Source organism: Patagioenas fasciata, chromosome 1 (assembly GCF_037038585.1).
Source record: "Patagioenas fasciata isolate bPatFas1 chromosome 1, bPatFas1.hap1, whole genome shotgun sequence".
Lineage (NCBI taxonomy): Eukaryota > Metazoa > Chordata > Aves > Columbiformes > Columbidae > Patagioenas > Patagioenas fasciata.
Genome location: NC_092520.1, coordinates 34,784,767 through 34,812,537, shown reverse-complemented (window position 1 = coordinate 34,812,537; position 27,771 = coordinate 34,784,767). Strand labels below are relative to the sequence as shown.

The 27,771-nt window shown below is 38.5% G+C and overlaps 1 protein-coding gene across 1 annotated transcript; it reads right to left on the bottom strand.

Moving 5' to 3' along the window:
• SUGT1 (SGT1 homolog, MIS12 kinetochore complex assembly cochaperone) lies at positions 1-26,864 on the bottom strand. Its single transcript, XM_065845958.2, has 13 exons — positions 26,744-26,864; positions 26,605-26,650; positions 22,760-22,850; positions 22,005-22,074; positions 21,581-21,651; positions 16,834-16,887; positions 14,961-14,977; positions 13,903-13,937; positions 13,220-13,316; positions 12,403-12,510; positions 2,204-2,294; positions 1,174-1,355; positions 1-533 (listed from the first exon to the last, which is right to left on the bottom strand). The coding sequence occupies exons 1-13, from the start codon at positions 26,770-26,772 to the stop codon at positions 432-434; spliced, it is 993 nt and encodes a 330-aa protein (XP_065702030.2). The 5' UTR covers positions 26,773-26,864; the 3' UTR covers positions 1-431.
• Between the last annotated feature and the right edge of the window lie 907 nt (positions 26,865-27,771).

The window sequence follows — 27,771 nt, the reverse complement described above, 5'->3', positions numbered from 1 at the left end:
TTATATTTACAGTTTTATTTAGCAGAGTTAAGGAGCAAACAATTTTAACAGTTGTTGAAAAGTGTTTTTACCCAAAGTTGCCAAGATCTAATAAGTTATTAAACAGAAATATCAGGCATAAGGCAATAATACTGACCAGCCCATTAGAGATCACCCCATCCCCAAAGAGCAGAGCTGATGAAGGCGGTAGAAAATTTAGATTGCGATTGACTCAATTTCCAAAAATCAGAGATGATGAAAACAGGGCTCCATTCTTGAGTGTATCTTTAACATCTGCAGATGAAGAACTTCTATAAAGCACGCAAAATGCAAAGACAATTCCTGCTTCCAAGGGAACATTCAGTGCTTTGAATCCAAAAATGCTATGTCCAGACACAGTGGTCAGTACATGACTATGGCAACACATAGATGGTAAAAGATTAAAAACAGGATTAGAATTTTTTCCATTCCATGTCATCAGGAGGATTTACTTCTACCTTCCTTTTACCAACATCAGACCAGTTGGTGCTCAGAACTGTGCCTCCAGACTCCATCTGCAATATGAGAGAAAGCTTGTTTAGTTTGCTAGAAGAATTCTAGTAAAACAAACCCCACATTTCTCACAGCAGATTAACAAATTCTGAAGAAAGGTGAAGAACTTAGCTTCCTGTAGAAGTGAGTTACACAGGAGTTCTGTGTATTTATAGAACAAAATCTGATAAAGCCATCATTCCATAATCTTCAGCCCAACGATACTTTTTGTCAGTACCAGACGCACTGAGATGTTACTTTATTAACAAGAACCTTTTAAAAGGTCCTCTTGCATATGAGGGTCACAACTAAAAGGAACTGGATATAAACAACTAAAAGGAACTTGATCCTTTTACTCACTGCAACTCTACAAGCTCCAGATGAGCCAAAAACTGTGTTTCCTTTGATAACACTTAAACAGAGGCCAGTGACAAAACACAAGCTTCACTGAAGCACAATTACTTACAGAGTCACATTCCTTAGTGTACAACATCATAGCTTTTAATGAGTCTTGTTATACCAGTATCTCCAACAGAACCACTGCCATTCATTACAGGCCCAAGGTTTTGGTAGCAACATGCTTCGCAGTTCACACAAAGCTTAGTAAATTATGTCAGTATGCAAAAGCTACACATTTCTTCAAAGAAAAGAGTGAAGACTTACAAAGGATTTGTTCATGGCACGTTTCACTTCATCTGTACCATCTGAATAAATTTGCTGGAAGAGTTTATTTAAAGCTGCATCTCCTTCTAATTTCTCATTCTTCTCCTCTTCTTTGATTTCAACTACCAGTTTGTCCCAGTTCCTCGTGTAGTGAGAGGATGATGGATATAAGTGCTGGGTATCTGAAAACAGAAATGTTAGTTAACCACGCATTTTCTCACGACTTTTAGAGCAGCAGAGAACACATAGACATGTACGTATCCAATGAATCAGAGGTGATAACTGAATATGAATCTGAAAATGCAAATGGCTTCTTCCTTAACGATATAACCACTGCAGTGACAAAACATAAAGAAAACGAAGAAATGCTAGAGACTACATTCAGCAGCTGCAAAAGTTTACTCTTAAGTAAACACAGTTACATAATTTTGTTATCCAACACCAAAATGCTGGATAACAGCAACACAAATAACCAAAGTTCAAATGAGGCAGGAGATAGTGGCTGACAGTTACAAAAAAAAAAAATAAAAAGCCAGCAGCCTAAAGCCATAGGAAAATTTGAGCTCAATTTCAAAATATATCTGAAATCAATAAATCGGGAGATTCAAATTCTCTCAAAGACAAACAGTCAATCTGTCTTGAAAAACTGCAAAAGTATTAGTCTCCAAGAGAGAAGGAACACTTAAGTAAATAACAATTATTTAAGCAATAATAGAGGCATAACAATGCACAGAACTGAAAAACATTGACTCAAACAGATAAGCCCAGAGGAATTAATGACAAGCATGTATCTTTAACAATCCACTGGCTTAATGGAAGTTATGACTAAATTTAATACCAAAATTTTAGTAATGTCCTGCACAGTTTTTCTGTCAATTCTTGGTAATAAAAACGATATGATTAGGCTTTTCATTGTAAATATGTGAAGTTGTGATTTTACTAACAATTTTAAACACAAAAATATTATTAGTAACTGAAAGTAATTTAATACAACTAAACCATTAAATCCTTACTAGTTCAGAGAACAAACCTGGTGTAAATTGCTTTAACTTAGGAGAATCTCCCTGCCCCTCCAGCTTCTCCCATCTTACAGCCTCTGGCTTCTTCATTTTTATCTCAACCTACAAAACACAAAACAAAGAACAAGTTAATCCAGATGGCCAACAGTTCTGCCAAATAGGCTTGAATTAGTTGGATCCTATAGCAGCAAGAAAATTAACTTGGTTTTACACATGCAGTTTCTAACACAAAGCCTGTATTTTAACAAAATTTACCTACCTTAGAGGATAGAGTTACGTGACTTCAAGTCAAATGTGAACTAAACTCTTATGTGGTTGCATAGCTCTTGTATAAGACTTTCACCCTGTTGTTTAGTACCACTCACTTTCTTCTGCTTACTTATCCCAGAAGTATCAGTCAGTCCCAATGTCTCTACAATGCCAGGTACCAAGTTATTATCTTTCAGTTGCCTATAACAATTAAATTGCACTTTCGAAGGAATAGCAAAATCCAACTTTATCTAGGTTTATATTTCATCCACCAAAAATATTCATGTTTGATGTGTAGTACATAAACCAGAGAAACACCCGGGACTATGCAGATCTCCCCACTGGAGAAATTCAGAAGCTGTACTCATTTGGTTCAATGAACACACAGCGCTATGGAGAAAACTGTCTAGTATTCATTGACAAAACTGGCAATTAAAAATGGATATGGTTGCAATTATCGTAGGAGAAACAAAATTAAGTGAAGTATGTCGTGCCCTATTCAGAACTACACACAATCCCTTTAGACAACCATACTGAAATGTTTTTTCGTAATTAACCTTATCCTTTGGTTACAGGGTAACAAAGTTGCAAAACAATGCCTGCAAAACAAGGACTGTCTAATGTCTCTCCAAATGACAAATTCACTTAAGAAAATGTCACAAAGATCATATGACGCTATTAATTAACCGAAATCAGTGCTTGCTAAACTTCAGCAGTTCCTTATTTGTGAACAGTTCAGCAGAAGCAAGTTCTCAGTTCTACCTACAGCCACTGTAACCTGGGGATCCCTGCAGACCCGAGAACAAAGGCACCTCTGTAAAAGTCAACCCTACAGATCCCAGCAGCAAAGCTCCTTGCACAGCATCATGCTGGTCTGAAATTTTTTAACTTTATTTAATTCGTTCTTCAAATCAGCCACTGGTAAGCAACAGACTGAGATATCCTATAAAAATAAAATGAGCTCATTTAAGCTTCAAAGCTCACACATTTGTAACCATGCTGCATTTTAAGAATCAGAATATTTTATTATGATTGGTTTCCCCCCATATACACCCCCAGAGAAGCTACCATTTCCCTAGACAAATTGAAATACTTATCTTCCACCACTAACTTGTACTGAGAAAAACAAAATGTTGAAGACATGAGGCATGGAATGCTCTTCAAGGCAGGGGAGAGTTTCAGTCAGTTTGTAAGTCCAACACCAGCACGTATTCTCACTCCCCATGTCTGTTGGATTTCCAATGTTTTTAGCAGCCTTACAAATTAAGCATCAGGGTATTGGCTTTTAAAATAGTGAAAGTCACAGAACAAAAAATAACCAAATAAAAATATTATATTACTATATTTGCTCAACCTACCATCCCTGAAAAAGGCCAGTATTCCATAGTTTTATATTGCATTCTGAAAGGATGAAGAAATTTCTGTTGAAACTATGCAGATGAAGCATTCACACTGTGCCAAGAATTAGTTTCTAATAAAACTAAAGTAAACAGTAAAGCTTCCTTCACTGGACCCTTCTAAAACACTTTGGAAACACAGACCTTAAAGTTCATTTTTTGAACACCTACACTCACAAATCTAATGCTCTGTGATTAGCTTAAGGAAGCTAAAGTATTTGTGGAACTTCTTGTTTGTCTTAAATGTAGATGTAAGAGTGCAAGAACTAGCAGCTTGTTGTGGTTTGGTTTTTCCCTCCCCCAATGGATATGGATCTCATGAGTCAAACGTTTAAGTTAATTAGCCACTTACAAAGGCACTAATTAGTTATAAGTGAAACATGAGTATAAATTTAAAACAACCTGTCTTTCCTCTGCTTCCTATATAATTCTTCTCAACCTCAGGAAACCGTATTATCAATTCAGTTGTACATTTAAGTAGAGGAAGCCTTATTTTTAAGATACTATATCGTGCCTTTTAGTGCATCCCCCATACGTTCTATTAAAAAAGTATAACTGCTTGATACTGAGACTGCACAACAATCCATCTCTTTGATTCCTCTCCTGTTTATTTCCTTCTGTGCTATCTCCTCTTACCCTCATGCTTCCGGCTTTCACAGATATCTTTCAGTATCTCAAATACAAACTATTCAATCCACATTAACTGCTAATGCAATATAATGCTTGGTATGAGCTACAAAACATGGAGGTTTTTCTGCTCAAAATACAGGTCTCCTCAAAGAACCCTTATAAAGACCTTTGATTATTCATCACAGTACTCTGCCCACACAGGAAAAAGAGGAAAAAAAGGAAGATCTTTACTGTTGCTACTCCAGTAATCCCCCTCTCCTTTTTTAATCTGCTAGTTCTTAAACTTGCCTCTCTGAAACTGCCCAAAGTCAGCACTACATGACAAACATCCCTAAGGAAAAGGAAATGCAACAAACTTATTCCCAGTGTAAGATGCAGACTGCTTAAATCTCAACCATTTCAACCCTGCCAAGCTAGAAGTACAGACAGCTGAGGAATTGAGACAGAATGTATTTACGACATGATTAAACCTCTACCCATCTACTTCAATTGAAGTTACTCATTAGGCAAAGTGGCAAGCAGGAGCAAAACTAGGGAAATCATTTAACTTCATACCATTATACAACCACATTTTCCAAAAATATAAAGCTATAAAATTCTGCTTGTGAAGGCGTGTGTTTCTTCAACTTGAGAGCTTTATTTGATCTAAGGAGAAACAACTTCGCGAGTACCAACTATGCGCACAAACGGCAATAAATGCATTTTAATGAACGTTTTAAAGCAGATACTGATAGTTATCGCACAGAAAAGTAACACACCAGTACGGACACTTATGTCATATCTACCAAACAAGTACCATTAGCTTTTTCCTCTCCTTTGCGGGAAAAAAAAAAAAATCAGTACTTGGGCAAGAGCAATACATCAACACTTCGCCAACTACTTTGATTTTACATTTATATTTCATAAAATGTATGCCTGTGTGCCTCGTGCCAACTTCAGAATAAGAGACAGGAAAATCTCATTGCAAACTAAATGCTTTGCATGCCACTTAAAGACAACCTCAATTCCTCAGCCTCTCCTTGCAGCCCATGCCATGCTGACCACCTTGGCAGGTCCCGCCAGGACTTGCTGGTCCTTTTCTTGCCTTTCTTGCATCGGGAAGCCCCAAACTGCACAGAGTGCTCCCGACATATGAAAAACTCCCACAGAGAAATAATCCACTTTCAGCTGTAATTTTAAGTTCCTTAAGGGCTCCAAGTGAGCAAAGCAAAAAGGGAAAGAAACACGGAACTTTGACAGAGTAATTTGTGCACTACTAGTTTGGAATACTGTCTGGAGATAAACCAGTCCCTCTGAGGACTAAATGGGGGATTCATTGTGGAGAAGAAACTCCATCCACAGTGAAAGGATGCAGAGAAGTTTCTACTCATAAAAGCAATCACTTTTAAAATCTATCAGAGATTTTAGACAAGTCTGTTTGCAGCTTAACCCAAGCACTAGCTATCAGAAAAGATGTCAGAAACTTACCATCGAAAGCTATTCTAAACTACTTCATTGGTAGTAGAAAAACACAAAACCCCTCCCTTTAAAATGACTAACCATAAGAGAGCTTTTAATCCAGTTTTAAGACAGAATTTGTCCCTTTAGCTACAGATAAACACAATACTAATTGGCCATCATTAATTTTCTAGGTAGAAGCTTACTGTCAAAAAGCCCAAACCTCTTGATGAACTGGATTTCACTGGGACAGACACTAGCAGTTGAACAGAGAAACATTAAAAGGGAAAGAATTTTTATCTTCCTCCCTAAAAGAAGATTCTGGTGTACAGTGACAATTTACAAAAGTTTTTTTTCTGATTTCTACTGTGCTTCATATTTTACAGCCCATGCCAAGGGAAAGTTCACTTACCACCAGTAAATTTGTTTCAAGTTCTGATCAGATGGACGGAGGAAATGAGAACTGGCAAAGAGTAAGCAGTAGTTCCAACACTAATTTTAAGATGCATTCAAAAGTACCCTTTTAATTCCTGATGTTTTGTTATATCATGCACACAAAAACTGAGAAGTCAGGGTTTACAATCAACTACTTAGTTATTTACTGAACTACTGAGTGCCTTGTCCGAGCTGTAAATTTTAAGTGTTGAAACTTAGTTTGCAATCATCTCACATATTTTGTAACCTAAATTTAAACGTAGGGCAAAATGGCACTATATTCTAAAATGTATGACCTATTCAAACTTACATCTAAGATCGTATGCACATAGAGTTTTGGTATCCTACTTATTCAAAGACCTTTCACACACTGCTTATATTCTGAATTCCAAGATCTTTGGTCCACAACTTTAAACAAAATATACTGAGAGATTAAAATAACTCTACAGTGTTATCACAAATAAATGATAATTAAGAACTTTTTTTCTGTGGTGAATATATTGCAACAGAAGTAATTTAGCATGCATCTTTCAGCTTCTTTGCCACCTATGTACTATTAAAAACTAAGCGCAAAAATGCAAATTTTCCACCTCACTGATATTACACAGCAATCACTCATGAAAATTATGAATTTTAGAGGAGCTAGTAATACAGATCACTATGGTATCCTAAAGCTGTTTGTCACTGCATCCTCAATGTAAACTATCACTTCTGCAGCAGAAGTTTTATGGGGAGTGGCTGAGGGAACTGGGGCTGTTCAGCCTGGAGAAAAGGAGGCTGAGGGGAGATCTGATCTCTGTCTACAACTACCTGAAAGGAGGTTGTAGCATGGAGGGTGTTGGTCTCTTCTTCCAAGTAGCAAGTGGTGGGATAAGAGGAAATGGCCTCAAGTTGCACTAGGGGAGGTTTAGATTGGATATTAGGAAAGAATTTTTCCTGGAAAGGGTTGTCAGGCATTGGAACAGGCTGCCCAGGGAAGTGGTGGAGTCACCACCCCTGGAGTTATTTAAAAGGCATTTAGATGAGGCTCTTGGGGACATGGTTTAGTGCTGGAGTTAGATTATGTTTGGATTCTAGGACCTTAAGGGTCTCTTTCCAACCAATATGACTCTGTGATTCCATTCCAATAGTTCTTATACCCATCTTTTCTCAAGACAGAGAAAAACCCTTTATGCATAGTTTTTCTTTATGCATTTGTATAAACCATGGGTACTGACTTATACGCTTTTCAAAATATGGCTCTCAAAGTATTAACAAGTTTAAATCTGCCCCACACCTATCTGCATTCATAAAGAAATACAAATCTAAAAAAAAATAAAAAAAAATAATCATCAAACCTATTCTGAGCCAAGTAAATATGCCAATCATTGGGAAGGTTTCTATATGATCTAGCCAGGAAATTGCTCCAACTAGCTCTGCATCTCTTAGGCAAGGAATTTTTTTAAAAAAAGTATCCAAGTCATATCTTAAATACCAATTTATAATTTACAGAAAACATATATATGGGGGATATGAATCTGCACGAAAACCTCACAGAGAAAACAAGTGCACAAAAGCAGGGAAGTCTGCATTCAAGCGTGTGCAAGACATTTAATTAAAATATTTAAAATGAAAAAGTAACTTTTCAGGATCAGACTGCACTGGTAAGAACCAGCTTCAGTTAAAATAAATCTGTTCCTCTGTTTATCTGTTTGTGTACATTTGCCTCCGAACACAGACTCTGACAGCAGTCCAAGAGTGTATGAAACAGTTTCACTTCACTCTTAGCCTTTTCCTTTACATTGAGCAACAGGCATCAGTGTGCTTTTCCAGTAAGCTGCACAGAGTATTTCAGAGTTTGCAAGGCACAATGTTGGTTTGAGGAGAAGAAACATTCCATTGATGCACACTACCATATCCTTGGCATGAAGCAGCTGAGAGTGTGCTTCCACCTCAGACATCTTATTAAGTAACAGATGTCAACTGTAGAGGAGGCTGAGGATTTCTAACACGTCCCCTGTTTGCAGCACAACTTTGATCTCTAATTAAAGGACAGTTCTGGGGTAAAGGAACCACTTTCTATTACTTTTTTCAAATGGGTCTAAATTGCTGCAAGTCATTGCTTGCAGAAAGCCAAAAACACTAAAAACTGAAAACTCACAGTAACTGTCCCCAGACTATTTGCAGATGCAAGAGCAGAAGGGAATAAAAAAAAAGCACTTCAAGTTCATGAGCACACATGCTAAAAGCACATACTCATCCTCACTCTCATCTTCTAGGTCTAAGGAGAGGAAAACTCTGAGCATCACCTGGAACACAACAGAAGACCTAGAGAAACTGCTCATGTTACACTAGTTTCCAACAGAACATGGCAGAGTATTCCCCTGGAATCCCAAAAATACTGAAGAGGGAAAAGAACGCAAGGCTGACTGTGCACAAAGAACTGTTTCAGCATGTTAGAAACATTTACAGTACTTGTGAGTTTCTACCTTCCTGCCATATTTTCTGGACAGCATCAGATCAGCTAATTTTGTCTTAAACATATTTAGTCACTCCTTTTATGGTTTTATGCCTTTTTCCTTTTATAAGGGAGCACGATATTATGGACACTCAGTTACAGGATAACGGCACGCTGGCAACTCCTGAAGAACAAATGTGGTCCAGCCTTTACATTTGGGCTCCCTCTTCTGGAAAGAAGTAAAAAAAAAACAAGCAGCACCATTAAAGGGCACCTTCCTCCTGTTAAATGCTGAATGCGATGTGCAGTTTTCAGTGTGGCACAGGTTTTCCCCCCACTTCAGCTGACACCTGGACACAGCTGAGGATGACCACCAAAATGCACAAAATCTTAGCTATTGTGTACAAAATCAGACTACATACAAACATCAGATGAGCTTCCATTTGTAAGGGACAAATCTCAAATGCATACAGTGCTTTTTGGAGCTGTTGTTACTTTTTGCTTGGTCACAGTCCCACGGTCAGTCACCTTTGGCAGATGAGGAGTATAACCAATAACGTCAATTGATCTAGTTACACTAGTTATGATCTATCAACTACGCTGTTCACGTACAAGAAAAAAAAAGCTACACATATACAGCAATTCCCTCAAGAGAAGGCCTCATTACAAGTTGTATTCAGCATTTTGTCACATGAAGCTGAGGCCTTAGATCACCAGAATTATATGCTGAACCACACTGGGTAACTCTAAGTAACGCCTAACTAAATGTGAACAGGAACCATAATCAACTCAAAGCTGATTTTGCAAGTAGTGATATCTATTCAATAGCAAATAATTTTCGAATTAGGTAAAAAAGTGGCTCCAAGCATGGCAGTAACACACACAGGCACTATCAAAGGCAGTCTGTTCCATCTGTAAAACTGTTGACAACTAGGGAATACACACTAGCATGCATAAAGGGAGAGATGAAGACTTTAATCTCAAAACTGGACTTAACCCACACATTATGGTGTTCCTGAGTCAGCATCAAGTGTTTTACCCTCTTCCAGTGCACAGCTTGAAGTCAGAAGTCTGCAGGTTATGAACACTAATTTACTTCTACTCACACAGAAACCATTCAAACAACTTCAAACATCTATCAGCGTTACCTCTGTAGCATTTGCTAGTTCTGTTCTTTTCCAAACAGACACTTTGTATCTCAGAGCTACACACAGCATGGATTTACTGAAAGGTGTAATTTCTATTTTGTTGCTAGGAAAGAAACCATTCTTATGGTATCAACTGCATTTTCCACAGCTGTTAACATTCCCTGAAAGAACCAAACCCAAAGTCTTCAAGTTCTGTCTGCTCTTCGCAGTTCTTTAGAACCTGTAATTCTGCAAATACTATTAAGGCTATTTTCTCCTCCCGAATTTATTCTTTTACATTTGTCAAGTGACACTGAATTTCAAGCAGTATTGAGAAATTCCTCTTCAGCCTCTCTAAATTACCAAATCACGCAGGATAGTTCTACTGTCTGCCACTTGCTTCATCCTCTATTAATTAGTTTTATGAAGTTAATGGGAAACCCGAACTACTCATCACATAACCTGCCCATACATTCCACTGCTTCCTCATATAATTAGAAAGACCAGACTCTTCGTTGCCCAGTGAAGACTACACAATACTAATGATAATGTGGCTCACACATTCAAAGCAACAATGCGAAATACAGCAGTGTGAATACATGCAGTTATTCTTATCTGAAATTATCAATCCACAGGAACAGATATGTTCCTATTGCAAGGAAACAAAATTTCTGAGTGTGTAAATAAAAATAAAATCATATAATTGGGAAGATAATGAGAGTATGTCTTTCTTTCCAAGTCCTCACAAAAGGACTTAATGTAAATGGTACAAAATAATTTGTAAAGGGTTTGAGAAGTTCTAAGATAGTTTATTCAAAGTAATAACCGCATATTTTCTATACCACTTATAAGAACAAAGTACATACACAAAACTTATGAAATCTGAATTTCTAGTATTCAAACACTAAGGCCACAGCATTCCGTTAAAGCGCTTAATGTTTTCCAAAGTAAAATATTCTAAGCCTTTAAGGAAGTCTTCCCATGCATAATGTAAACCTGCTTTTCAATTATTTTCTTCAGCCAGACTCCATCTGCTGGTCAGAATCAGAACTATCTGGGGCATCACTGACTCCTGTTGCTAGAACACCTTCTGTGCTCTTGTACCCCCTTTTGTCTCAAAAATATTCTCTCATAATTATATAAGTAGTAATATTTGGAACCAAATACAAAATACTTACAAATAGTACACTGCCTAAATATAATGAAAGGTCTCACACCACTTCATGAACCTCAGTCTAAACGACGCTCAAGACTACCACAGATTATTCCAGACATCAACCCAGGCTAGAGATGGTAGTGTAGAAAGACAAAGTCAAGCTCATTTCAACAGTGCTCAGTGGCATCCAGATGCTTCATGAAAATAATGGTAAATGTCAAGACAAATAATAAGTATAAAGCAAGCTAGATAGGAACATGAAGCAAACACGACTTCACAGTTACTCCTCTTAACAAGGTCCGTGCCCATTTCACTCATAAATGCTAATGGACTAGCAGATTTTCTACACACTTTGAGCACTTTGCTTATCTCCCACAGTGTAAGAGCTCACACAACTCAACCACATAACCTGTCCAGCTCCCTTAGTGCAAGGAGCAGAAAAATGAAACCAAGTCTCTGTGGAAATTCTCTCATGTCATCTTGAAGTCCCTCTTCCCTGAAATGATGCAAGAACTATTATAGGTACCTTTCTGAGAAGGGAACATGTAAAATGATACATGAGAACACACAGAAATTTCCAAAAGCTCTGCAGAACCACTGCTGAAATACAAGGAAAGAAATAACAATACATTCCTGCTTCAGAGACTTGGCCTTGGCTCTATGGACAAAGCACATGTCGGTCTATGCATTATATCAACAACATATCCTACACTAGATCACAGAGTTTCTTATTTTTCTATACCTGTAATACAGAAGAAATCAAATGCTTGGACAAAAGCGTTCTCTCTCATGCCATGCTGTTTTCAAGTGTCTTCAGGCAAGTACTATTTCCAGGAACAGTGTGGAATACACCCTCTTGCAAAGCCAAGAACGGTCAACCATATGGCTAAGCTTTACCAGCAAGAAAAGCCCACAAAAGAATAAAGAAATTATTTCAATACTGAAATACTCAAAGTCTGGCTTATTTCTCAGGCATACAAAGAAAACAATGCTTCATAAGGCAACACTGGCTCCTAAAAGTTTAGTAGAAAGGTGTTCATATTTTCTTAGTACCCGAATTATAAGAGTGAAGACCACAGTCTTCTTTCTACAGCTACAAATAAAAGCATCCTCAACATAACTGTCATTCACACTACAGTAAGCACCATCACCTTACTATTTCTGATATTTGCACAAGTTTAGAAAGCCTCCCACCAGCTGAAAGGCACCTTGAAGAAAGAAAAAGCAATTCTTTATGAAAAGCAAGATATTATGGCTATTGCAGAGAGACAAGACAATAGAGCAGAAAGGTTTTCAACATCAGGAACAGTCAAAGAAATAATTTACACTTTAAAAAGCTTACCTTTGTTGAAAGCACTTTAAATGTACTTTGCTCTGGCACTATAGAATGAAGAAGAACAAGCTTTAAGTTGTAGTCTTCACCTGATGGAAGTCTCACTGATGCATTCATCTGTTAACAATTGAAAACATGTCTCTGGTCATCTTTGAGAGCAGTTTTCCATTTCCAAGTAAAGGTTTGTCATCTGGCACCAAGATTAAGTGATTAAATTAATGACCCTTCACTAGGGCACTTAACGAATCAGCCGTCAGAATTTCAGACAACGCCATTACATTACTGCATTATTGAACAACGGGTTTCTAAAGTACACTAGAAAATGAACAGGAGATTTCAAATCTTAGCCGGCAAATACTCAAAAAGCCTACTATTTTCTTGTCAGCTTGATCTGCATTCTTTGGGGAAAGAATTATATGGTAAATGAAGTATCAACATATTAATAATGGAACACAAAAACACGCAAACTATGTGGCAAGTGCTCACCCAACTTTAACAATCTAAAGCTGATAGTAACAACTAAGTTCCTTCAGTACTTCATGAAGTAGCAACATAGTTGCAAACAAGAACTTAACTCTTCAATAGTCTCAGCTAAATTAAACATTGAACATCATTTGTACCTCGTATGGTATTCCAATAGAGATTACTGCATTTCCTTGAAATCTGTATTCTGCTGCGACTGACAATTTTGGTAATGCCAAACCAAGAAAAACCCACCCACCAACATTCATTCTTAATTTTTTTATTGTGGCTGATAACATTCACTGGTTTAATTACTACATCTTGGGGAATCTAGGGATGCGTATCAATAACCAACACAAATCACCTCTTTCTCCGAGAACTGCACGCTGACATCATCCTTCTGTGCATTCTTGATCATTATAGTTACAATTACTTGAGATTCTGTTTGGTACCAGTCATATCTAAAAAAACCCAAACAAACAGGAGTAAAAACTGACTGCAAAGAGAGGTACAGAAGAATACCAAAAGCTGGAACAGTACATTGTATAGTTTAATGGGGGAGAGAAGACATACAAAATTATATTTCTCCCCCCTCCTCTAAGACACCAGTTGCAGAACTGACAAGTAGTTTTTAAAGAACAACGAATCATTTTTAATCAAGAAGCACATAAAAATTCAGTCACTTCCTTAACCAATTCATAATATTGTTTGCCTTCTGTAAATTAAATGGCACTTTTTAGTTCTTAAGAGCACCTCAAAAACATTATCTATACTAGGTGTGATGGGCCAATCTTTGAACTAAGCTCAGAGCATGAGAATTAAAAACAGAAGCCAGGATGCTTTCTTCATTCCCCACTCTCTCAGTGAGGCATCATCGCCTGACTGAAATTCAGTCTGAACAGAAGTGATGACATGGTTTGAGAAACATTTCACTGCCATGTTCTACAGTTACAGAAAAATAATTATCTCGCTTCTCCAATCCCCAAGTCAAAGAACAGTTATATGTCAATTATTTTAATTGTCACAGTAAAGCTGAAGTCAACTTACTTGATCTTTGGTGGCAGAGGTTGCTGTTGTGAATTCTAGTTGAAGTGTATTCCATTGGAAAGAAAGTTACATCAGTGTAAGTGAAAATATACCATGAACTACTTTCCAAAGACACAAATCATTTTCAGACTGACTGCTCCCTGTTTCTTGATTTATGTATGAGCATTAACTAACAGGTGAAGCTCTTAACTGTTCTTCTAGCCATTTATGACAGATTAAGAATGAAAAAGCTTCAAGTTACATTAAATTTGTCAGTCTGTAACTCAGAATATATTGGTCAGACATTTTATAAACAGCAGTAAGTTCTGCTTTAACTCATTTTCTTCCTGGATAAGAAATACATGTGAAAGACATACAGTGGTTATGCTGCTAATCTAGAAGTCATGAAGGAAACCCAAAATAGTTCTGAGAATTTATGGTACAACTTTTAAACATAAAAACCTTTTAAGATTCTTCTTTACATACACCCACCATGTTTTCTGAACACTCTCCTCCTCTATCCTATTCTTAAAATGTAAAAAAAAAAGTAACTACGAAAGAGGGAACAGGATATGAAATGCAAATTCTCATTTCTGTCTGAAAAAAAAAGGGAAGGGGTGTCAATTTTAACATTTCTTCTAAAGATTTCCAGTAAAAAAAGGAAACTGAAAACTGAACATGTTACAGCAGAAAAAGTTCTGCACAAACCCCCTGCAAGCTATTGGAAAACAAAGTTACTTTCTAGCAGTCACAAGCCAGTCAGTATTGTCAAGATGAGCTGGTTAATTTGTAGAATTAGGCCACTGACTGCAAGCAAGAAAGTTAAAATCGACTTCAATGAGCGTAAAGTAATTCCCACACATATATGCCATTACTAAGAGTTTTCAAGGATCAGATTTCCCAACCTTGGTCTCAAATAAAATATCATGTTTAGAAGAAAAGTTAAATCCTTCAGAACTGCATGCAACAGAAAAGATTACTTTTAAAGCCTGAAAGTTCTAAGAAGACACTGAAATCCAGAAGTACGCTCTAGCTTAACCAAGAAACCAATCGTAAACATATTCAGGAAAATATCTTACCACTTCTGTCTCTGATGCTGCAGAAAGAAAGAAAAGTTGCACTTTCAGAAAAAGACATATTGAACTTACATGATATGTATTTATTTTAGCTTTCTTCAGTTACTCCAGACATTCTGCATTTATTCCAGTCTCAACAGTAAAACAGTTAAAAACACGCCAGTTCTACCTCTAATATTTTGCTTTCATGATAACCTATTTTTTAACCGGACATCAATCGGCAACTTGTGCAAAGAAACAACTGTAATATAAAGCATGTTCTGATTAACAGAAGGAAAAAAGTTTCCATTCATTACAAAGTTTCCTTGCTTATCAGAGACCTATACAGACCTTTTTTAATGGAAGTAACATCATGGCAAACAAAAGATTTAAAAATCCCTTCCTGCAAGTCCGCACTAGGTTTATCATTCATCCATAGGAACAGCACAAAGTTCTTATCAAAACTATCTCATGCTAGGCAAATACAGCTGGGGAATGAGATGGAAACCAGGCAGAGAAACTCACTTATATGACCTGAATACTGTAACACTTGGATCTAAACTACAGCTTAGTATTTCCTCTTTTAAATATTTTTCCTAAAATATTTCAGATATAACACATTTGAAAGGAAACAAACTTTCCCTTTGCTTATTTATAACGCATACTGCTAAAAAGACACAAAGAGTAATAAAACAAGAATATTAAGTTGTAATTAAGAAACTAAGAGGTTTTGAGGGTTTGTTTGTTGTGGGTTTGTTTTGTGTTCTTTGTTTGGTTTTGGTTTTGTTGTTGTTGTTGTTGTTGTTGGTATGGTTTGGTTTTCTTTTTGCACTGTGTTTTTTGTTTGGTTGGTTCTGTTTGTTTGTTTTCCCCTCTCTTCTGAATATCAGACAATTAAGATAATGGTTCAAAACAGAAAAGACGGGGATGAATACTCAAGATGAAACAGGACAACTGAGTTGAACCAGACAAAACGCTGCAGAAAGGAATTACAACATCAGAGAAAAACGTGTATTATAACCTTTTCCCTTGAGAGGGCAACAGAAGTTGTCACCCAAGATAACTCTTTGCAAAGAAGACCATGCAGGTCAATTACTTATTTGATTTATCCAAATAAAAATAAACCTGGCTAAAACGTGTCACAAAGCAGAAATTTGTTCATTCCTATCCAACACAGAAGGATTCTCCTCTGGTTTTTAGTCAACAGGTTGACATGAACTTGTATTTCTACTGCCCCATTCTTTCGTGTGCACCACAAAGAGTGGGCAAGTCACCAAAGGTGAAAGAAAAAACTAAATCAGTTATTTTTTTGTATCTCATAAAAATCCACAGGCACTTTACGCGCAGTGGATGAGTTCATTGCCACGGGTGTCAGTTTGTAGGAAGGTAGGAAACTATACTCACACTCACTGACTGCCATGGATAAGACACCAGAGCAGCAATTATCACCTGACTAAGGCACCCTCTGCATGAAATCAGGAGTAAAATCCCTGAATTTCCACCTTTCTTTCCAATTACATGTTCTGCAAGACCTCAAAACCTGATTTTTATGCCTCTTTTCAGAAAGTAAGCTGACACACTCTTCCCAAGTTAAAATTAGCTAGCAGTTGTATCTGAAAGCAGGTTAAAATTCATTATGATTGTCTGAACTTTAAATAAGTACTCCACTGCCATAGCTCATTATCACATTAAAAATCCAATATTTATGTTCCTCTAAATCTGAGGTATAAAAGTGTAAGGATGTATATTCTGAGAGAAACAAGATATGAAAAAGTGACTTTTTTAAACAAAATATTATTTTAAGTAAGAGATAAGCTGTAAATCTTTGAAAAATGTGACACAGCTTCAAAACACAAGGTATATCAAACCCCTTATCAAGTAATGTGTTTTTTCTTACCTTTTAGTGTTTCTTCACATCTTTTAATCCAAATAGTAAAGGTATCATCTACATCTAGAAAAGATCAAACACAGTAACGTTTAAACTCTTCAAGTACTACATGTATTGCAAGAAGAAGAATTCTTCACAACTGCCAATTGGAACAAATTAACCCCAAACTCACATCAATTTACTAAAAAAAAATAGTATTTTTCCCTAGTATCTTATCATAACCTCAGTTATTTCAGTTAAGCGTTAAGTATTCTTATACAACTCTACTATTTAAATCTGTTACATTTAATTAACTTCAAATTAATTTGTAGGACACTAGATTTTGTCTCAACTGACCCAAATATACTATTGCTTTCCAGTCTGCTTTACCCCTACGTAACTGTTTGGAAAGCAGGAAGTACAGATTTATACATTTTTCCATTAATCTTAAAATTATTTTTTCAGTCAAACACTTCCTCTCTAGAGAAATATAAAAAGAGATGGTCTGTTCTGAGGACAATCCAAAGTCCCACAAGTTTTCACAAACACCAAGTATTTTCTCCTGCTGGTTTTATAAAAATTTTACAAACACATCTGAAGTTTCAAGGACGTTAGGAATACATAGGTGCCAATTCTATTCTATGAATCAAAACCACAGAAATGTTTAGTAAGACACTGATATTCTAGGAAGCAGGTTCCCCGGATACAAATTAATTAACTGGAAAATAGCTCAAAAAGTAGTGGTATAACGTCAGAGTAACCATCTTATTTCAAGAAAATTCCCAGAAAAATCTTTCACAGTCAGGTAAGTAGAGAAGTGGCAATGTTACTGGCAAACTAACAGGAATAGCTGAACTTTTTATCTTTTTACAGCAGAATTCACACTGAGAGAGTTTAGGCAGCCAGCTATCCAGAGGGCTTGGAGAAGATCGAAAGAAGAGCTCCCAGCAGACATGCATAAAACAACAAATGCGACTTCACTGCAGTTATGCCAAGTATTCACCCCAACCCCTTCAAATATAAAATCTACATAAATTTTAAGGTGAGTCATAGGTCTTAAAATTGCTACCCCACTCCTCAAGCCACTTCCTCTTAGTTTCTGCCATCCTCACCAGTAATCTTAAAAGTCATCTAAATTTTAAGTTATATAACATTTATGTAACCTCTCAGTTGCTGTTAGAAAAAGATAAAATCTCAAAAAATATGGCTGTCTCGACATCACAATACAATCGGTCACTGACTGCAGTCTTTTCTATATTCCCAGCAAATCCTGGGAAGAAGACACTATTTTCAGATGGAGAGAATGGAAGTTAACTGTCAAAGGGTTCCGTTGGTTGTTCCAAGGGCTGGCTTCAATTACGTAACGTACACGTAAGGTATTCATATGACTGACTGCACACTGTCCTCAGAAGCACAGGGAGAAAGGAAGCAAGGTAAAGGACCTGAGATGCAGAAAATTAAGTTCTGATTAGACAAGGAAAATACTAAAAGAGTAGTCAAACACTGGAGCAGACTGCCCAAAAAGGCTGTGGAAACTTCAGCCTCGGAGATATTTGGAAATCAACAGGAGAAGAACCCAAGCAAACACATGCAAGTTCAAAGTTAACACTGCCTTTGGACAGGGCATGGAATCAGATGAGCTCCAGAGCTTTCCTGCAACCTAAATTATTAGCACCTGTACCCCAAAAAAGACTCGCAAGTTTTGCAGCCTAAAACTAAGTGTATTAATAAAAAGGGAAATTATACACAGTAGGTTCAGGAATCTAACCAAAGAGAAACTGAGTCAAGTCTCCACTGATCCAGCCTCTGACTTTCCGGAGCAGATGAGGAATTCTCTTTTTAACAGTGGCCTATGACGAGACTGTTACACAACACAAACTTTCAAATAAAAGTCCAGCGTTATATGCCCTGTTTTCCTAGAACATCCCCCTCACCAACCACTGCCTCTTCCCTGCATCTCAGCACATGTTATACTTTGAGGTAAAAGCAAATTTTTTTTTTTGGTGCTCTATAATTGCATTATGCTCCCAAAGAACTTACCAGAAACTTTTATGAATAATTTTCTAGTTCAGAAAACCTAACTGGGTCTTCACTTACTGAAAATCTACTAACTCTAAGAATATAAGAAGAGTACCTGCTAAGATGTTTATTCAAAAAGCTGACACAATCCCTCCTTACTAAATTCATTAGGTAACCAGGGGGAAAAAAAAAAAAAAAAAGAAAATTTGAGTATAATTGTACTAAATCCACATAACACACTGGAGAGTGACAAATCATGCTGCTTCTTCAATCTAAGGCAGATTAACTGACTCCAAAAACCCACATGCATCTAGTCTCAATGGCTGAGTGAAAGAAATCTTGCTTCCTAATGTTATTTTATAAAATAAAGAAACATTGCACATTCAACAATTAATCACATCAAGTTCTGTTTAGCTATCCCTGTAGGTGGGTAATGGGAAGCTTGCTGTGGTACCCTGGGCCTGTCAGTCCTACCAGTAATGAGCACAAGCAGGAAGCTCATCATTGTCAGCGTTCCAGATTAAGATTTGGAACAGCCCTTACAACAGCAAGGAACAGAAACATTTATCAGTGTGCTTCTGCCCCCTTGCGTGGTAAAGAACCCAGCCTTGCTGGCAAAGAATTCCCCGCCACAACGATTCTCTTGGAGGTAGCAGCAACAGCTGAAGTCTTCTCTCTTTATCACCTGCTTAGCGGTATGTGGCAAATTTTCCCTCTGTGCTTTGTTCATTTTGCACTAGCTCCGTTTAACTGGAAGTTAATTGTTTTGCCAAAACGTTTATGCTCACAGTTGTGTTCACCTGGGATCCATCACACATTCTACGGTACTGCAAAGGCAGATTCTATTACTGACATAAACTTGCCAGCATATTAGCTAATATATGGAAGACAAGCAAATAAAAATCTGTATTTTTAAAAAAGCCTTCAGGAGACTTCTCAGCTCACAGCAGGTCACAGAATTTTGTGATGAGACACAGGAAGCACAGCGGAAACTACTGTCAGATGAGAGAGCAATCAGGAAGGACTGGGATGCTTCAGAAACACTTCAACTGGTTAAACAGCAAAACAATGGTAAATTAAATTCAAACAGGTAGAAGTCAAGTGATTCAAGAAAGGAAAAGATTGTGCTATTATTCCAGGGAGTCTGAATTAGCTCAGAGGGTCCTGGTATTGACTGACCTATCTAAAAAGAAATCTGCAGCTCTGTGAGCTGTTGTACCCTACAACATAAGTAGGATGTGAGGTTAAACAGAATGAAGAAGAAAAAAAAGAGTGATGCTCTGGCCTGAGGAGATTTTGTGTATAATCTGTATTGTGAACAACTTCAACTGACAAACTGGAAAGGTGATAAAAATCCATGCACAAGAAAAGCCTCAAATTGACAGTGGTTGCTTGGGATGGGGCAAGAATATGAAAAATATAGATTAATCATTCAATTAAATTCAGGAGTGATGACTTTGGAGATGTACGAAAAGCTACCTATCACATAAAGGAAACTATACAAGTCACTGTAAGGAAAGATAATAAAAGAGAAGATAATAAAAGAGAACTCTGCTAGAATGCAAAGACACACTTGCCTTTCTAGTGTAAAAAACAGAAGAGACTACCTAGTTATCCAAACTACCAAAACTGAAAGAACTTTAGGAAATTTCTTACATTTTAACTCCTATTCCAGAGCAGCCACAGCTGACAACTAATCATTGCTGCAGTTCCACCACATTCCCCTTCCACCACCATTACTGCTGCCCCAAAGCTGCTCTGCCACTTCACTTCTGCTGCCTTCAGCACCTTCGTCGGGCCATAGTAAAACATTAATCTGGGGAAAAATATTTCAGAAATAGTAGCTTTCTGCCAACTGGATGCACTGAAAGAAGAGGCTAAGCAAACACAAGAATAGGAGAAAGTGTGATTGCTCAGCAGCAAGCACAAATTAGCTTACACTCCCATGAAACTTCAGTTTTCGATCAGAGGATCAGATCGTTTACTTGTGAGAGACATCGTAATTAAATTTTTGCTAAACCTTAAGGTCCCACTGTTACAGGTAAGACGACATACTAGAAAGATCTGAGACCACGGTAATGTTCAACAGATGAGTGCATTTTGCTCTGTGTAACCTTTCGAAGTGCTTTTCTTACCACTTCCTTCTGCTGAATGAGGAAGAGGTTTTATTTAAAATAGAGGATAGGAGGGAAGAGACAGGAGCCACAACCATCTTGCAATTGCTTTGCTGTATGCTTCCCCATGCCTTCTATCAAAGTTTTCTGCATTAAACTACTCATTTCCTGCTTCTAGAATAAAGTCAGGTTTTAAAAAAGCTGTAATTCTCCCCAAATTATGAAGCACCTGAGTCCAGCCAGGAAGCCAACACTTTAAGAAAAAACAAATAATAATAAATATGCTCCCGTAATTAAGTGAAATGTTATGCAATGTAAAAAATCCATTTTGTCAGTTTGAATATCCATCAAGTTGCATGATCTTCCTAAAGACTAGTCTATCAAATGGTGTAAGAAGAAATTCCAGCTATGTATATGAGCCTGTTCCATTCAGAAACTTTTCTACAACACTTAATGCCACACCAGTGCCATGACCTCCATGAATCAAGAAAACACTTGCCATTTTATAAATTAGAAAAAAAAAAATCATTTACTACTTGCTGAGAACTTTGATACACATTTTAATCAGTTTTACACTAACACATTAAAAAGTTTTTTCTCATTAGCAAAGGAGCACTGTGCACACAAGAAATTGTAATACTTACTGTCCAACCGCTGTCCCTCTCTGAAAGACTCTAAAGCAGATGTATAGTTTTTCATATGATATTCACCTAACCTGACAGGAACAAAATAAAACACAAGGAAGCAGTAATTACTTTCCAGTCTAATCCACATTCTGAAGATCCCAACATCCTTAGTTCACACACTATATTGGTTATAATTACACGTGTAAGAACTGAAACCAGCCAGGAGGTGTGTTTTTTTTAACGGCTACAATGTTAAGATAATCGCCCCAAACTAAACTGCTTCTTATAACCACAGCTTTATTATGGATGGGTTACAAGCAGTATGGCATTGAATTTGTTCATTCATGGTATTTCAAAAAGCTTGTACACAGCCATAATACAAATACTAGTATTGCCCTACAGATTATCACACTATTCATACAGTGCAGTATGTGATACATACCCTTTTCTAAGGAGTGCTACAGCATTATTTGGGTTGAGTTCTAGGGACTTCTTTGCATCTGCAACTGCATCTGTTGGAGGTCAGTTTAAAAGGAGAGTAACATAATACGTTATAAAAAGCAGTATTGAGCATTTTTTAAGGTGTACTATGTTATCTTTCTTCCACAAAAATCACACTTTGAATTACATCTAGCCATAACTGCTATGGATGAACCCTTCATTCAGCTGCAGAGCTCTATGTAAGATGTAGCATTAATTTCACTTAGTCAAATCCTCTGCTTAGATCTGAAGTGTGAATCTGTTTGCTTGATTTCTACTGGAAATTAAAAACAGACCAAATCTTAAGTTATCCAGTTAATCTTTTTCCCAGGCATTATGCAGTTATCACATTGCTATTATACCATGAGACGATTCAGTCTCTACCAAAAACATAAGGATGGAAGACGCTTACAACACAGAGCTTAAAATCTGCTTAAGAAGTCTACTTCAAAAAAAAAAAAACCTGCCAAGATAATACTAGGCTAAAATCAAACTGAAAGCTGGGACTGCAGAGTATGGAATTCCTTGTAAGTTTTGCAGAAAAAGCCAATCAAAGAAAACTGTAAAATTATGTTCTAACTGTAAAAGTAGCATATTGAGTTACAGGTAACACTTCCTCTTATTACTATATTTGGCTTCAGATTGAAGATATCTTCTGTAAAGAATGTATTACAATACACTTGTAAGAGGATTCTCAGTGTTGTCTGAAGATGTTACCAGCATATTTCTGTAGAAGAATATGAGCATAAGCTCGTTGACAGTAACATTCAGCATCATCTGGATTCTTTTCCAAAGCTGTTGTCAGTTCCTGTAAAGACATATATTAAAAAAAAAAAAAAAAAAAAGATGAAACAGCACCTCAGAAGTTCCCATAACAATACAGTACCAAACTCTGCCAACTAAGAAACATTTCAGAAGAAAATATCCCAACTGGCACGACTGTCTACCTGTTGCTCATTTCTCATCTGCAAAGCCTAAACATCAGAGATTGAAGTATAAGGAACCTGCCAATTATATCAAATTCCAGGAGGCTGTTTCTTACTGAAAAGGGAACAAGAGTTTCGAATGGCTTAAAAATGAAGCCGCATGCACAGATGGTCCTCTATATTCCAAAGACCTTTCTGCAATTCTTCGCATATTTGTACACAGGGCTGCTGGGTCTGAGGAAGCACTGTGTTATGAGGAATTTGGAAGTCAACATACAGTATGTCAAAACATTTCTGTGAGGATAACCTGCTCAAAGCATTGTAACACATGATGAAAACCACATTACACGATAATGAGTGTAAGAGATTGTTCCAAATTATGCTGAGCACAAAAGCAGGAGAACAAAATACTTACAGAGCACAGAGCTCACAGGAGATACTGTTGCACAATGGGAATAAAGTAATCCCTTGTTAGGGAACTCACCAGGTATACAGATTGAAATAATTGTATTTTGCTCTATGAGAAAAGTTTATGACTTGCACAACCAAAAACAATCACAATGACTTGATACACCCACCTGGAAAGAGCATCTTCTGTTATTTCCTTATTAGTGAAAGAAGTTCTTATCTTTGCTAGAAAACAGTAAAGTCTTCCAAAGCCACTACAGTATGTCACTACAGTACAGTAACTGTTGGCTAAGTTGACTTCTACTCAGACATCTACTCAGAATCTAACAAGCATGAATGTAGCTAAGATACAGGCTTTAAACACAGCTGCCAAAACTGCCCCACCAAGCCAAAGAAAAAGGAAGAGCAGAAGGACTTGCCTCAGTTTTAGTGTGATCAGAGTCTTGTCACAGTTGTCACATAAAACGTTTACGCCAACTAAGAGTTAAGTGGTCACAGCAGCTTCTTTCAGCAGTAGTGTAAGTTCTTACCAGTGTAAGATATACAAATCTCCAGCATGTAAGTCTAAAACCTTAGGGGTCTCAGAAGAAAGTGGCAAGCGGTAAACAACTGCAACTTGATCTAATTGCATCAATGCCCTCCTAAGACTTAGAGTCATTCAAAGGCAGCCATCATTATAGAAATACTATAGGTATCCACACGGGAGCGACATGAGGTAACCCACATATTAAGATTGGTTGATATTAATGATGATAGGTGAAGTACAGCTTTTGACCCCCAAAGCCAAGTGGGGTCCAACATTGAACATTACAGGCATTTCACAGGGTCACTTCTGTGACACATCACCTCTCACTCCAAACATTCTTTCCTGTGATCTCTGCTGATGACAGGAACAACAATGAGAACCAGTAGGCAACGTACAAACAGATTCTCCTAGAGAACTACCCCTTACTCCAGGAAAGAAAAAAAAAACCAAACGCAAGCATTTTCAATAGTGTGAAACTCATCTCTTTGTTGGCTTTTTATCAGTAAGTCACCACACCTCATTCAGACACACACATACGAAGTAAGTTATTCCTATATAACAGCTATTTGAGAAGACAGCCAGGTAATACTCCACTAGCACCAGGAACTCCAGATTATGGATACCAGCAATAGTTACTCAGAACACGCTTAGACCTTGTCCTCACACTCAACTGTGTTTTCTACATATTTTGACTCTTAAGACCCTCATCATGCAACCAAGTTGCAAATCTATTTCACTGGGTACTCTCAGCTCCCTCCATGCTGATGTGGTAAGAGTTAGCATGAACTCAAGGAGCTTTCTGTCTCCACATAGTAAGGAACTTTTTCAACTTAAAATGACAAGGAAGTCATTAAGGAGTTCACAGCTTCATCATTCACACAGTAATTAAAGACACATTATGACCTTTCAGTTTTATCAGATCCAAGTGTAGAAAGCCGAAGCATGCTCTCCAGGGGTCAGAGGAATCTAAAGTCCTGAGGACACAGTGCAGAAATGCCATGCGAACTGGGCACAAGTCTAGTCAGGTGCAGGAGCATTACACAGCACCACTTATATAGTATTGTGTCCCAAGTTAGAAATAGCAAGTGCATGAGCTAAAAGACCACACCTAAGATCATGCAAACGTGGTAGACTACCTGGAGATCCCAGCTTCTAAGTCAGCAAAATGCTTCACTGAACTCTGGGACTTACCAGTTGAGAGATTAGCAAGAACCATCTGCCTGCTCAATTCAGTACTTTTTAAAAAGGCTACACAAGTGACACCAGTATTACTGTAACAAATATTAAATAATTACCAGATGTGTTACATATTTAATTGCTGAATGTACAAAGAACTGAAATATCAACTAGAAAAACAAAGCAGCTATGTTAATACAGGGGAAGAAAAAAAAAAAAACATCTGCTGATACTATTCTTTAATATTTCCAAAGATCTTTTGGTGTAGTTTGTTTGTGGCTTTTTTCTCCCACAATATCAAACTTACTTTTTTCAGATCTTAAATTAGTTTTCCTATGCCAAATACATTTGTTTATTCCAAAGTGCTTTTTAGATGTCATTTATCTTCTGAAAAACTTTTACAAGCTACCACCTAAACCTCAAAGAACTGCATGATTTAGCTTCACCATTTTCTATAGAGAAAGACTGTTTGGTATCATCTTATGCTTCTGACACCTACTCTATTCAAGCAGAACTAACCCTTTACATCTTCTCCCCTTCCAAGTATATCAAACAGAAATACTTATCCTGTTTCCCCAAAAATAAGACACAGTTGGTATTAATTTTTGCTCCAAAAGATGTATAGTTTTTTTCATTTATAGCTGCCTAGACATTATGTAAATTGACTCTTTTATTAACTGTATCTAGGGTTTACTTTTGGAGCAGGGCTTATATTTCCAGCATCCTCAAAAATCCTGAAAAATCATGCTAGGGCTTATTTTTGGGGTAGGTCTTATTTTCAGGGAAACAGGGTGTCTATCTTCCAGTTATGTCATCTCATTAGTCCTCTGTTTTACGTAAAAATAAGCTTTGAAAGCACATTAATACACATTAACAGGTAAGATCTTCGAATCAAAGAACAGACCAGGTTGGAAAGGACCTCAGACAATAACCTGGTCCAACCTCTTGTGGGAAAGGCCCAGATGAGATTATTTAACACCCTGTCCAGTTGTGTCTGTGCTGAGGAATCTACAATGTCCATGGGGATGACTGTTTTCACAGTAAAAAAAAAATATTTCTTATGTCGAGATGAAATCAGTTCCGCTCCCCACAAAATATAGAAAGAAGAGAACACAGGGCAGACTAAAAACTAGTAAAGATTGAATGCGTTTCTCCAGTAAGTTCGGGGCTTTTTGAACCGCAAACTGTAACCGATTTCGCTACATGAACCTACAACTACCTACGTGGAAGATAAAGTTGTTTTGGTTTGTTTTGTCGCGGATTTTTTTCGCCGTTCTTCACGCCACAGGCAGCACAAGCATTTTTTGACAGCACAGCGCTGGGGTCCCCGCAGTCAGATCCCGCACGACAGAGGTTTCCAGGGGAAACTCTCCAGCCCCCGCTCGCAGGAGGGGCGATCGCACGACGCTCCCGCCGCTGCCCTCGCCCCCACCCGCGGCAGGACACGCTGCGAGCCCCGGCTCCCTCCACCGCCACCGGAAAATTTCACCCACCAAGCGGCACGGCCCAACGCCCCCGGCCCTCACCTGCGCCGCCGCCTCCGGGTCCCGGTCAACGTCCCCGTCCGAGAACCTGCCGAGGAAACACAACGGCGTCAGGAGGAGAGGTGGGCGGGAGGAAGGGAGGGGCGCGGGGAGGCCGGGGGAAGGGGAGGAGGGTGCTGACCGCGGAGGAGCCGGTCCCGCCGCCGCCATGCCGCCCGCCGCCCCCCGAGAAACTTCTGGAGACGCCGAGGCGCCCGCGCAACAAACCCCAAGGCCGCAGCCGCGCAAGGCCTGACGGGATGCGGAGGAGGAACCGGCCCCGCAAGCTCCTCCCGCGCCGCTCCGCGCGAGGCGGGGCGGCCGTGGCCACCGAGGCGAGCCGGCTGCCTCCCCTGCCACAGAGCCGGAGGAGCGGCCGCGGCAGAGGGGCTCGGGAGCCAGCACTGTGCCCTTGTGGCCAGGAAGGCCAATGGCATCCTGGGGTGTGTTGGAAGGGGGATGGTTAGTAGGTCCAGAGAGGTTCTCCTTCCCCTCTACTCTGCCCTGGTGAGACCACATCTGGAATATTGTGTCCAGTTCTGGGCCCCCCAGTTCCAGAAGGACAGGGAACGGCTGGAGAGAGTCCAGCGCCGGGCAACGAAGATGATTAAGGGAGTGGAGCATCTCCCTTATGAGGAAAGGCTGAGGGAGCTGGGTCTCATTAGCTTGGAGACAAGGAGAGTGAGGGGTAACCTCATTAATGTTTATAAATATGTAAAGGATGAGTGTCATGAGGATGGAGCCAGGCTCTTCTCGGTGACAACCAATGATGGGACAAGGGGCAGTGGGTACAAACTGGAGCACAGGAGGTTCCACTTAAATATGAGAAGAAACTTCTTCACAGTGAGGGTGTCAGAGCACTGGAACAGGCTGCCCAGGGAGGTTGTGGAGTCTCCTTCTCTGCAGACATTCAAAATCTGCCTGGACACCTTCCTGTGTAACCTCATCTGGGTGTTCCTGCTCCGGCAGGGGGATTGGACTGGATGATCTTTTGAGGTCCCTTCCAATCCCTAACATTCTGTGGTTCTGTGAAGGCAGTTCTACCTGCCTCTTCCTTCCCTGGGTGGTGCTGAGGGAAGTGGCAGTGCCATCCCTGCCGGAGTTTGCCCCGATGGTGGGCAGGGCTTCCCGGACAGGCAGCTGGCCAGGCCGCACAGCTGCCGCTCGGGG

Excerpts from the sequence above, each read along its gene's own strand:
- SUGT1 (XM_065845958.2), bottom strand. The coding sequence starts at position 26,772 with ATGGCGGCGGCGGGACCGGCTCCTCCGCG. Across the intron at positions 13,317-13,902 it reads CCTCTGCCACCAAAGATCAA|ATATGACTGGTACCAAACAG; the intron begins GTAAGTTGACTT and ends GGGTTTTTTTAG. Across the intron at positions 12,511-13,219 it reads TGCAGTTCTCGGAGAAAGAG|ATGAATGCATCAGTGAGACT; the intron begins GTGATTTGTGTT and ends AATTGTTAACAG.